Consider the following 12,505-nt stretch of genomic DNA (forward strand, 5'->3'; position numbering starts at 1 on the left):
GTTCTGGGATGAAGAACCAGAGGCTGTGAGTGAGAAAGTGAAAAGGCAACAGGCATCAGGAGAAAGCAGAGAAAGAAGGGAAACTGCAATGGGAGGGGGAGAGAGAGAGAGGAGCGGCGACAGACCACACTCACCTCCAGCCCCGCTCCCACTAGCTCCCCTTTCAGATCCGTCACCCGCTGAACCCCCATTTCTGCCCCTCTCCTGGCTCTGGCATCAGCCCACACACAGGCCCCGCCCGCCCTGCCCCCAGAGCCCCTCCAGCCACGATCTCATTTCTTTCCCCTCCTGCCTTCACTGCCTCTGCCCCCATCCCTCGTCTGCCCCCTCTCGACCAGCCTCCGTCCCCAGGAAGCCACCGCCTCCAGCCTCATCTTCCCAGGCGCCCCAGGAGGATGGGCCACGACTGGCCCCTGGGCCCTTCCTGAGTCCTTCTCCTTCTCGCAGGCTCCAGGACACCACACTGCCCTCAGCTTGCTCCTAGATCTTCCGGTTCAGTCCCCCCTGAGCCTCCTCGGGTCCGGGGTTCCTCAGGGCTAGGTGCTGGCCCTCTTCTCTCCTCCCTGTACTTTCACCCCCTCGGTGACAACAACTCTGGACACCACGTACACTCGAGGCCCCCTGCCCTCTGCACTCTGCTTCCCGCTTGATGACCTTGATGACCTCTCCACCTGGACATCTCTCAAGGGATGCAAACTCAATCCACGCAAAAGAAATTCATCTGAGCCCTAAGTTCTCTCTCCCCCAGTGCTTCCGGTCTCAGGAAATGAACACACTATACATGCAGCTGTTCAAACCTGAAACGCGAGTGTCATTCTTGGGTCCTCCTGTTCCTTTGTCTCTCACACACACTCCATCGGCAAGTCCGCCAACCAGAACCCCATCTACTACTCACGTCTGTCCTCCACTTGCCGAATGAGTCCCAGCCTGAGCCACAGACACCTCACAGTTACACACCTCCCACCCCCTCTCCGTCCACACCACAGCAAGAATGGGCTTCCTGGGAGGCTTCCCAGGTGGCGCAGTGGTTGAGAGTCTGCCTGCTGATTCAGGGGATGCGGGTTCGCACCCCAGTCTGGGAAGATCCCACGTGCCGCGGAGCGGCTGGACCCGTGAGCCATGGGCGCTGAGCCTGCGCATCCGGGAGCCTGTGCTCCGCAAACGGGAGAGGCCACAACAGTGAGAGGCCCGCGTACCGCGAAAAAAAAAAAAAAAAGAATGGGCTTCCTGGAAGTTTCGGCAGGCAACTCTGCAGCTTAAGATCCCTCAGTAGCTTCCTGGTGCCTTTAAATAAGAGTCCAGACTCTTCGCCACGCCTAACTCTCCAAGCTCATTTTACACCCATCACAGCCCTCTTTCTAGCTCCGGGCATAGTGACCTCTCAGTTCTTCAGAGAAACCAAGCTTTCTCCTGCCACAGGGCCTTTGCACATTCAGTGCAGGATGGCTCCCTCATCTACTTCTTCACACAGATAATCATCACCTGAGTCTTCTGGTCACAGTTGAAGCATCGCCACCTTAATGAGGGCCCCACAGAGATGAGGTCCTCTTGCCCTCATCCTGATCTCAAAAAGCCCCCTGGCTGTCCTCTTCATAACTGCCATCTCATATTATGATTATCTGTTTTCTTGTTTACTGGTTTACGGTGTCTTACTCACCTGTGGCCCAGCACCCACCCCAAGGCCTGCATGGAGCAAGCACTCAGCACATGTTCGTGGAATGGAAAGGAAGGGAGGGAAGGAGAAAGTGAGAGAACGGGGCCAGAGAGGGAGAGAGGAGAGAGAGATTTCGAAGAGAAGGGATGACAGGAATAAAGATACAGAAATGAGAGGCAGAAACACAGAGAGAGAATCTTGGCAGCTGAGAGGGACAGAGAGACACACAAAGATGAAAAGGAGGAATGCCAGAGAAAGGTAATAAGAGAGAGAAATGTAAGGGGGTGGGGGCAAAGACAAGGGCAGAGGCCCGGCAGGAACACGGGATGGTCTTAAAGGGGTCAGATACTGGGGCTGAGGCCCCACGGGCCCTACCATTGCCATTGGCCAGCTTCGCCAGGGTGACGATGACAAATTCTTCGGCGAGGTTGAGGGGTCTGAGGCAGTGCTGTAGCTCATACACGACCAAGCTGAAGTGGTTTCGGGACAGGGCCACCAAGGTGTCGCTGGCCACCTCTGCCCTCACGTAGCCCTCCACCTCCAGGGGACGGGAGAGGGATGTGTGGCGTCACCACCTGCTCCAGCCCTGTTGGGCTCCCCTGGGCTTGCTCAGCGTACTCCTGCCCCGGGAGGTAACTGGACAAGGGCCTCGGGCATCCCAGGCCGCACCTACCAAGGCCCAGCCCCTGGGTCGGTGGGCGGCAGGGCTCTACTACCTGCAGCATCTCCCTCATCTCCTTGGAGGCGATGGTGACCAGCCTCTGGACGCAGCACTCCTCCAGCTCCCCCTGCTGCTGGAGAACCTCCTGCAGGACGCTGTAGATGTTGACTTTGCCCTGAGTGGAAATCTGGGGAACGAGTATGGCGGGTGGGAAGGTCCTGGACGGGGCAGTGGAGGCTGCGAGGGACCCGGCCCTGCCGGAGCACACGAAGTCACACATCCTCCCTCCTATGGGTCCTCCTCCCAAACAGTGCGAGATTATGATTTATAATAAGAAATTTATATTTGGTCTTCATCCAGTTTCTGGCACAGAGCTCCTAAAACCTTTGGAATTTCCTAAGTGATGAGAGTGACAAAGGTGTCTTTTGTTATATTGAGGTGATTTTTGGTCCACACCTAAGGACGGGGACTGGTTGGCAGGAGAACCAGTCATCTGGTTAGAGGATTGGAACTTTCATTCCCACCCACTTGACCTCCGGGGAGAAGAGAGAGGCTTTGGAAGTGGAATCGATCGCCAATGGCCAGTGATTTCATCAACCATGCCTAGATAATGAAGCCTCCATAAAAACCCAAAAGGACAAGGTTCGGAGAGATTCTAGACTGGTGAACAAACAGAGATTTGGCAGGAGTGGCGTGCCCAGAGAGGCCCTGGAAACTTCACGCCCTTTCCCAAACCCTCACCCTATATGTCTCTTCCTTCTGGTTGGTCCTGAGTTATATCCTGTTAAAATAAACTAGTATCTAGTAGGTAAAATGTTTCTGTGAGTTCTGTGAGCCACTCTCATAAATTAATTGAACCCAAGGAGGAGGTCATGGGAACCTCCAAACCATAGCCAGTTGGCCAAACTTACGATTGGCATCTGAAGCAGGGGCGGGGGTGGGGTCGTCTTATGGGACTGAGCCCTTAACCTCTGGGATCTGACACTATCTCCAGGTAGACAGTGTCAGAATTGAGTTAAATTGTAGCACACCTAGCTGGTGTCAGAGAATTATTTGGTGGCGGGGGGAACACCCACACATTGGATTTGGATGCAGAATTATCATTGCCTCATCTGGTCGATGACCCCACCATCCTGAAACTGCCTAAGACTCTGACCCCGATTCTGCCATCTCTCACGCCACCCGCTCCCTTCCTCCCATCAGGCTCATCCAACTGGCCCTGTCAGCGTGGCCTGCAAATCTGTCCTCTCTCCACTGTTTTCAGCCCAGCATACTCAGCTAGGCAGGTGTCAAATGGTCAGCACACAGGGTCCTCCACAGATTTGGCACTGACCCTCTTGCAAGTCCAAGAGGACATCATCTATTTTGCTTCTTAGATAGCTCTTGTCACAAGGGTGGACTCCTCTCCATGGGGGCTGTTACCTGCAAAACGCTCTGGGAAGATGGCCCCCTCCCCTGGCTGGTAAGGAGGTCACTTACCAACAGTCAAGACCTTAGCAAATTTGGGGACCTCAAGAGGAAAGGAAGTCAATGAAATTTATACGTTCTATGAATGACATCCAGTACAGAGAGTCTTGGCCTTTCTTTCCCAGTCTCGATATAGCAAGTAATAGAGGCTTGTAAACCCCAGTGAGAGATTCCTCATGAAAACTCCTGGACCGAAGAGAACCGTGTGGCCTTCGCTGCCTAGTCCGATGGCCCTTGTTTTCTCAACCTCTTCATTTTTTTTCTTTTTTATTGTCCCCTAAGGAGCCTTCTTAAGTGTTTTTTCCTAATTGCCCCCACCATGAAAATGTAATACCACAAAGATATAATATAGCTGAGTATACATATCTGTGCTTTGTACATCAAAAACTAAAAACACGCCAACCCCCACCCCCACTGCCGCAAGAACCAATTTTACCTGCTTTGGAGCAGTATCACCCCGTTGAGAATTCACGCTCTAGATTTTCAAGGCAAACTCAAGGAAGCCTAGATGCGTAGCTAACACTGTTGCTGCAGATATGTAAACAGCCAGGCAAATTACAATACGCCCAGCCTAATTTCTGGGATCGAAATTAATCTTTGGAGAATATTTACGGGCGCAAGAGAAAAACTGTCAAAGACTTGGAAACTGGCATAAAACAGGCATGGGTGGCTTCCCAGAGGCGGGCTTGGTGCTGTCTGGCTGCCCCTGCAGGATCATCCGGCCTGTGGGAGTGTGTGCCTTTGATCGCCTGTGATAGTCTAGGCTATGCTACGTCTCCACGGAGATAGAAGGTAAGTTTTAGGAAACTGACGCTGAAAATGATTCCTGTTCGTGACAACAGGAACTTTGTCTGGTAAAGAATGTAAATCTCTATAAGTAAAATTGTCATTTTAACAGATTTTAACTCTTACTGGTTCCTTCACTAGTTAAAGAATAACTAAAATCTTGAACACAGGTCAAGTTACAAAATATGCCTACTTGTTTATCATCTGTTTATTGCCACTGATCATTTATCGTGGCCTGGGTATTAACCGTGGTTTTTAAATTTTTCTATATTTCCTGATGCTTTGACTTCTTGCGGCCTTGTGGGCCCTGGAGAGACTGCCCAGGGTTAGTCAATTCCTAGAGATGGCAAACAACTCACCCACTCACGAGCAAGCTTGTCAAATACAAGCAAGCAATCCAGGCTCCACGTACCAGCCACCACCTCTTCTATCAGGCTCTCATGCTCTGGACCACTATACACCTGCTCTAATCACCCCAGGGCCAGGCACCAGATGACTCAGGGCGGCCCCTACACCCCAGACCTCACTGAAATTATCCACACTAGCCAATCCGACGTCTGCTCATCCTGCCTCGCCGGATCTTCCCCTACAGAAGCCACAATAAACGCTCCTGCGTACATTTCCCCCTTGCTCCCTCTGCCTCCCGCCCGACTCTGGTTCTTCCTTGTGGGCCTGCATGGCATGGCGTGCCCCTGCCTCTTGGGATCTGTGAGTAACAGACCATCTTTTCAAGGGCAATCATCTCCTGGGCTGTTGGTCTCACTATACCTGAATAATAATAAAACCTATGTTTTAAAAGACTTTTGCAAATTCTTTGCCTATGCTCCTGGACCCCGACTTCCCTCAAGGCTGCCACGTAGCTTCTTTCTATAAAATAAAACTTGCTATTAAGAATTCCTATAAGGACCTGCTCTTCTACCCACTCTCAAAAGCTCAAGAATAGTCTAAAATTCAACAGCTCTCCAAGTGTGGTCCCCAGACCAGCAGCAGCGTCACCTGGGACCTTGCTAGAAATGCTGATTCTTGGGCTTCACCCCATACCTACTGAATCAGAAACTCTCATGATGGGCCCCAGAAATCTGAAGTTTTAACAAGTCCTCAGGGGATACTGATGCTCTGGTCCAAACTCTACCCTGTCGTACAAAGCCCACCATGATCTCGGTTTCATTTTCCATCACTCCCATCAGTATCTCTACCCCAGCCTCTGCCCCAGTAAACAGCCTCCACTGGCCAAGCACCCCTGCACCTTGCATCTGGTGTGTCTCTGTTCCCCCACATCCACCTGCTTCACCCCTGCTCAACATCTTTGCAACTCAGCTCACCTGCTCTAGAACGGTGACTCCCAAACCCACTGCGTCAGAATACCGAGGAGCTTTGAAAACCTGTGAGTGGCCCAGGCCCCATTTGGGCCTCCAGGGCTGAGACCCTCATAGTCTGGTCATTGTCTGTACCCCAGAACCTAGCCTACATCCACAACAATCAGTGAATGTGTGCTAAGCAGGGGACGGACACGCAAACAGGTGGCCAGGCTCAGAGAAACGGCTGAGGGAGAGGAGGTCCTACCTCTGGTACCTGCAGGCAGCGGATGAGAGCGTCCATCACCACAGAGGGCTCAGTGGCGGCCCTCTCCCTGATGATCACTGAGGCCAGCATCTTCCGCATGTCAGGACCTGCCCCAGCAGCGTCCGTTTTGGTTGACTCGCTGTCCATGATGTTGAGGAGGTTTGTGACTTGTTGGAAGGTACGTGAGACAAAGGTGGCACAGGTGTGATGCCGAGATGACCATTACAGGGCTTGTTCCTTGTGCTCTGGTCTCCCTGATACCTGCACAGCTCTAGCTCTGCCTGGGGCATGATTGGGCAGGGACCTTCCTATCCACTGTACAGATGGAGAAACTGAGATCTTGACCAAGACTTGCCCTCCAGGAGTTAGTGGCCGAAATGAGGCAGGAGTGCAGGGAGGGGGTGACTTTCTTACCACTGTCGTCTGGTTCCAGAGGTTCCAGGTCCTCTATCTCCTCTGACACGTCCTCATTTGACTCTGTTGATGCTTCTGCCAATCTCTTCCTCAAGCTAATTTGAGATAATAAGATTTGTAAAATACTTGGTGTGTCATCCCACCATAAGACGACCCCCCATGAGTCACACCCTGTATAACCCCCTTCCCTAGAGTGTGGGAGGAACCCATGACTTGGTTAGACCCATATTCTAGCCAATAGAATATGGCAAAAGCAATGGGAACCTCCCATGATGCAATCACTGCCATGATTACATTATGTCATATAAGACTACGTCTTAGCAGACTGGAGAGAGATCCTCATGCTGGCCTTGAAAAGTAAACAGTGGTGATATAAACTGCCTATGGAGGGGGCCATGTCACAAGGAACTGAGGGCCTCAGTCCTACAACTACAAGGAACTGGATTCTGCCAATAGCCACATGAGCTTGGAAGAGGACCAAGCTCCAGAAAGGACGCAGCCCAGACAACATCTTGAGTGCAGCCTGTGAAACCCTAAATAAATGACCCCGCTAAGCCAAGCCTAGACTCCTGACCACGCAAACTGTGGCATAATAAACAGGTGTTATTTTAAGCCACTACCTTTAGGTAATTTGTCACACAGTGATCAACAGCTACACTTGGTTAGGAAGGGTCTTTCCTCCCTCTTTTCTGGACACTGAAAACTAATGATTAATGAGAAATGCCCCTCGGCAGGTCTCACCGCTCCTCTCAAGGGGCTCTCTCGACATCGGCAGCTTCTCAAGGGCTGACAAACACCAACACAGACATCAACACTGAGGGATAAAAGCTCCCAGATTCTTTTTCCTCCTGTCCCAAGTTCCTCAAACTCCTTCCCAGGGCCCTTCACCATCCTGTGTTTCCTTCCTCCTCCTTTAAGGAACAAGTCTGGGACCTAAACACTGACCTTTTCTCAGAGTTTTCTCCTGGATGGAACAAAAATACACCACAAGAAAAAGCTCCATTCTCTGCCTGATACCCATCAATGGTAACGTGGACAATGGCAGGTTGGGTTGACAAAGGAGTGAGACCTTCGGGCTCCTCAGTCGTAACTCAGGCAGGGAACAGGTCCCCTGACAGGGTGGGAGGGTTTCACTAGAATCATCACCGTTGGGTCCCAGACCCTTGGAACTCTCAGATCCAACTGTCTCCCTGAGCTCTGTGAACCCAGGGCTTTGAGGAGTGCACAGGGCTCTGGGATTTAAAAAACCCACATTATGTTGTTAATCAACATTTCTGTCACCCATATGTGGGGTGAGGTATGGTGGTCTGTTTGGGGAAAGGAAATAGAGGGGGGGATTCACAGCTAAGTCCCCTGGGGATGTAGTGATAGGAGCCCAGGGTGGGGAGGTATGATCTGGGCAGCTGGAGGAGATGGGGGTGACAGAGAGGTCCTGAGAAGAGGATTTCTCTTCCCCAAGGGCTGGACAGCTTGCGGGATGGGGCAGTGTGGCCCTACTGACAGCCACTACATTTAGGTAATTTGTCACACAGTGATCGATAGCTACACTTGGTTAGGAAGGGCCTTTTCTCCCTCTCTTCTGGACGCTGAAAACTAATGATTAATGAGAAATCCCCCTTGGCAGGTCTCATCGCTCCTCTCAAGGGGCTCTCTTGACATCAGCAACTTCTTAAGGGCTGACAAACATCAACACAGATGTCAACACTGAGGGATAAAAGCTCCCAGATCCTTTTTCCTCCTGAAGATAAAGAATTTCAAAGAAAGACAGGGCAGTGACACTGTTTCCCTGAACCAAAAGTGGGGCTCAAAGGATTTTTCTGTCAGTTGTAGCTGCGAGAGACAGTCCCGGTCAACAGTCTGAGCAATAAAATAATGAATTTCTAGGCATTACAGGACAACAGATCAAGACCCAGAGCCACCTAGATCTAAGACTGCTTAATTAAAATTCCCACTTAACTTCCCATTGTCCACACTGCCAAGAGGGAGCTCCTCAGCCTCTGCTTGTCACCTCTCATACCCCAGAGGTCATGACCCTCAGTAGCCCGTTTCTACTTCACCGAATCCCGGTGGTTAGAAAACGAGCTTCCTCTATGTAGTTAGTGCCAAACACTCATCCTCGCAAAATTCACGCATTTTTCCTCAGTCTGCCCTTTGGAGACATGTAAACCATGATGGAACAGACACCAGAAGGCAGTTATAACATGCCCCTTCTTTCACAGTCCCCTTGGCCCTACCTCCCACTCCCTTCTGGGCCTTCTTTTCTGTTTCAAAGATTACTCAGTGAAATGGCTGCAATTCCATCCCACAGGCTCTGACTGTGTGCCTGCACCATGCAGCTAAGCTTGGCTCTCCATGTTGTGGTGGATACAGAGGTGGGTAGGACACATCATTGCCCTCTGAGAGTCTGAAGACACAACACATGAAAGATTGTGGACTCAGAGCCAGAAGTGAATGTATCAGTTAGCCGTTGCTGTGTAACAAACTACCTCAAAATTTAATGACTGAAAACAACAGTTTATTATTGTTCACAAGTCTATGGGTCAGCCAGGTGTTTCCGTTGATCTGGGCTGTGTCCAGTCAAGCATAACTGGAGTCACTCATGCCTCTGTGGTAGCCAGTGGGTTAGATGAGGGTTGGCTAGTCTAAGATGGCCTCACACACATGCCTAGCAGTTGGCTTCCTATTGGCTGAAGTGACTAGGGTGATCAGGAACCATGTCTCCCATCATGCAACAGGGCTGGCCCAGGTTGTTTTCAGAGCATCTGGGCAGGTTTCCAGGAGAACGGGCCGACACACCAAGGCGTCTCAGGGCCTAGACTTGAACTGTACCTTTCACCTCTGCCACCTTCTAACAGCCAAGGGAGGTCACAGGCCAGTCCGGCCTCAAGGGGTGGGGATATAGATTTCCCTCTTGATAGGAAGAGCTGCAATGTGACGTTGTGAAGAACATGGCTATCAGAAGGGGTGGAGGAAGGGGTCCTTTTCTATTATTATTACATATATGGTGAGTGTACGCCATGGCCAAAAGTGAGGTGCCCCAAACACGTTATCTAGAGAGGATGCTAAGAGGATGAGATCCAGGAGAATGAAGTGGGTTCTGCTTGGTTTTCCAAATGAAAATAGTTTTTTTCTGAGTATGACAGTAATATAGGACTCACATACAATGCACTAATAAACTCAGCCACTCTTAGTGCTATCACTCAACTGAGCTTCCCACATCTGCTTATATGGGAACCAACCTGAAAAAAAGAAAACACGGTATTTGTAGAAACCTGTGAGCTTAAGTGCATGGAAGGGCCTGTAAGAAAGTGGAAAAAATGGAAATAGAGTATGTATACAGTGAACACATTTGGGGGCACCTTACCGGCCCACAAGACTCCCGCTTCCCTGACCCACAGAGTCATAGTTACAGGGTCCTGGCGGCCGCGTTTTTCCGTCTATAATCCCTCCCCCACCACTCCTGATTAGACAAGGAGTGGACACGTGATCCAGCTAGGCCAATCAGGTTCTTTCTCACAGTAATTCGGAACTCCGGGCAAGAGAGAATGCAGTCAGTCCCCTGTGGGGTCTTGGGGATGACGGTTGCCGGGAATGAGGAGCAGGGAAGGCCGAGAGGAGAGGGAGCCCTAAAGCCGGCGTCCAGAGCATGCAGCGACGGGAGGGGGCCAGAGAGGCTCCACTCAGCTCAGCTCCTCTGGAGGCTTGCTTGGCCGTGAGCCTCTCACCCTTAAGAAGCATGTCTCCTTACAAAATGACCTCTTTTTTTGCTTAAGATATCCCAAGTTGGGTTCTCTCTCTTGTAAACAAGAGGGTCTAAAAAGTAGGAACACGGGGCTTCCGTGGTGGCGCAGTGGTTGAGAGTTCGCCTGCCGATGCAGGGGACGCGGGTTCGTGCCCCGGTCTGGGAAGATCCCACATGCCGTGGAGCGGCTGGGCCCGTGAGCCATGGCCGCTGAGCCTGCGCGTCCGGAGCCTGTGCTCCGCAACGGCAGAGGCCACAGCAGTGAGAGGCCCGCGTACCAAAAAAACAAACAAACAAACAAACAAAGAAAACAACTAGGAACACAGAGGTGCACAGGAGCATCAACTGGGGGAGGTCAGAGCAGCTCGGGGTCCCTGGGGCTTGGGGGGGTGAGGGGTGGAGTAGCAGGGAGGCGTGGGCAGTGAGGCTGGGAGGTGGTCCCTGGGTCGACCGGGAAGGACCTTGAAGGAGGGGGGACATAGTCCACGAATCAACATGGGGCTCAGAGGTGTGGGATGGAACGGGTGTGAATGGCTTGTGTTCCAAAAGCCACCCAGGGAAGGAATAAATTGGGCTGGGGTCAGGAGAAATCCTAGCTAGCCATGACCCCAGTCTTCCAATTTGAAGCCCACACATTTGAAAGTTCTACATGTAACACAAAGCAAAAAACAAACCAACAAACAAAGGTGTGGACAAAATTAAAGAACAAGTGGAAGAAAAAAATGCACGTGACAGGAGGGTATTTTCAGTGATTCAGTAAGCACTCAACAAAGCATCAAGGGCTTCCCTCGTGGCTCGGGGGTTAAGAATCCACCTGCCAATGCAGGGGACACGGTTCGAGCCCTGGTCCGGGAAGATCCCATGCAGAGCAACTAAGCCCATACGCCACAACTACTGAGCCTGCGCTCTAGAGCCCGTGCTCCGCAAGAAGAGAAGCCTCCACAATAAGAAGACCGTGCACACCACAACAAAAAGTAGCCGCCTCTCGCCGCAACTAGAGAAAGCCCACGCACAGCAGCGAAGACCCAAAGCAGCCTAAATAAATAAATAAATTTATTTAAAAAATAAAAATAAAGGGAAGGAAAACAAGAAAAAAGTTGAAAAAAACTCATCAGGGTAATACACCCCACAGGAAAACAGGCAAAGGATACTCTCCAAAAAAGAAACACAAATGGCTCATGAGCTTGAAAAAAAAAAAAATTCAACCTTTAATAATAATAACAGGCAATTAAAAACAAAATCCCACTTTTGCCTGTGAAACTGATACTTTCTTTTTTCAAGATAATACTTTATACTGAAGGGAGTGTGAGAACCTGGCTCCTTCACTGATTGAACCTCTCTGGCACAGTTTGGGAATATCTCAAACCATTTGCCCAAGGTAACCGTGCATCAGTGCCCCACCCAGATCCCTGTGTTCTTATCTCTTAGTGCACAGGGCCTGACCTCCAACACCACACCTGCATTTCTCTCCGGTGGGATCTCTCTGGGTTTTAAAGCCCTCCTTGCCTGCTCTTGTGGCCGACTGGAAGCGCAGGGAAATTAATACCACCTGGGAGCAGCCAATCACCAACAGGGGCAAGTGCTCAGATCCCCAAGGGCCTTGCCCCTCCGGTCTGGGTAAGTCTGGCATGTTTTCTGCACTGGCTCCCAGTGTCAACCAGCAGGATTCAGTTCCCACTGCCCACAGAGAACTGCCTTCTTGGTGGTCATCACTCCCCATCCTGCTCTCCACTCCCCTTCAGGGTTTCCTTCACTTCCCAGATAAACTCCTTGCCTGTGGATCCTCACCTCAAAGGAACCGAAACAAGGGCTTCCCTGGTGGCGCAGTGGTTGAGAGTCCGCCTGCCGATGCAGGGGACATGGGTTCGTGCCCCAGTCCAGGAGGATCCCACATGCCGCAGAGCGGCTGGGCCCGTGAGCCATGGCCGCTGGGCCTCCGCGTCCGGAGCCTGTGCTCCGCAACGGGAGAGGCCACAGCAGTGAGAGGCCCGTGTACCACAAAAAAAAAAAAAGGAACCGAAACAGAAAACCATTTATTTGTTGTAAGGCACTTTCCCATGGAAATAGTCATGAATATGTACAAAGACTCAGCTACTAGGATATTCGGTGAAGTCTTTTTTCTCAAAGAAAATAAAAGTGAATACACCAGGAAGTAGTGGTTAAATAAATCCTGGTATATTCATGCAATAGAATATTCCTTGGCCACTTAAAACACATT

At 51.0% G+C, this 12,505-nt stretch overlaps 2 protein-coding genes across 2 annotated transcripts in view; both read right to left on the reverse strand.

Annotated features, from left to right (window-relative positions):
* MROH2A (maestro heat like repeat family member 2A) overlaps positions 1–6,350 on the reverse strand; it is a gene marked incomplete at its 5' end in the record, with an annotated part of 34,939 nt that extends 28,589 nt beyond the window's left edge. The window contains 3 exon segments of the mRNA XM_029225611.1: positions 2,030–2,192; positions 2,371–2,502; positions 6,132–6,350. Of these exon segments, the coding sequence (XP_029081444.1) occupies positions 2,030–2,192; positions 2,371–2,502; positions 6,132–6,350 (514 nt within the window).
* Positions 6,351–6,598: 248 nt separating this feature from the next.
* LOC114896998 (UDP-glucuronosyltransferase 1-3-like) overlaps positions 6,599–12,505 on the reverse strand; it is a 52,099-nt gene continuing 46,192 nt past the window's right edge. Inside the window, exon 2 of the mRNA XM_029225612.1 lies at positions 6,599–6,640. Coding sequence (XP_029081445.1) covers positions 6,599–6,640 — 42 coding nt within the window. The remainder of the gene's footprint in view (positions 6,641–12,505) is intronic.

This window comes from Monodon monoceros, unplaced genomic scaffold, assembly GCF_005190385.1.
Source record: "Monodon monoceros isolate NGI ecotype Baffin Bay Population unplaced genomic scaffold, NGI_Narwhal_1 Super_Scaffold_16, whole genome shotgun sequence".
In the NCBI taxonomy this organism is placed as follows: Eukaryota; Metazoa; Chordata; class Mammalia; order Artiodactyla; family Monodontidae; genus Monodon; species Monodon monoceros.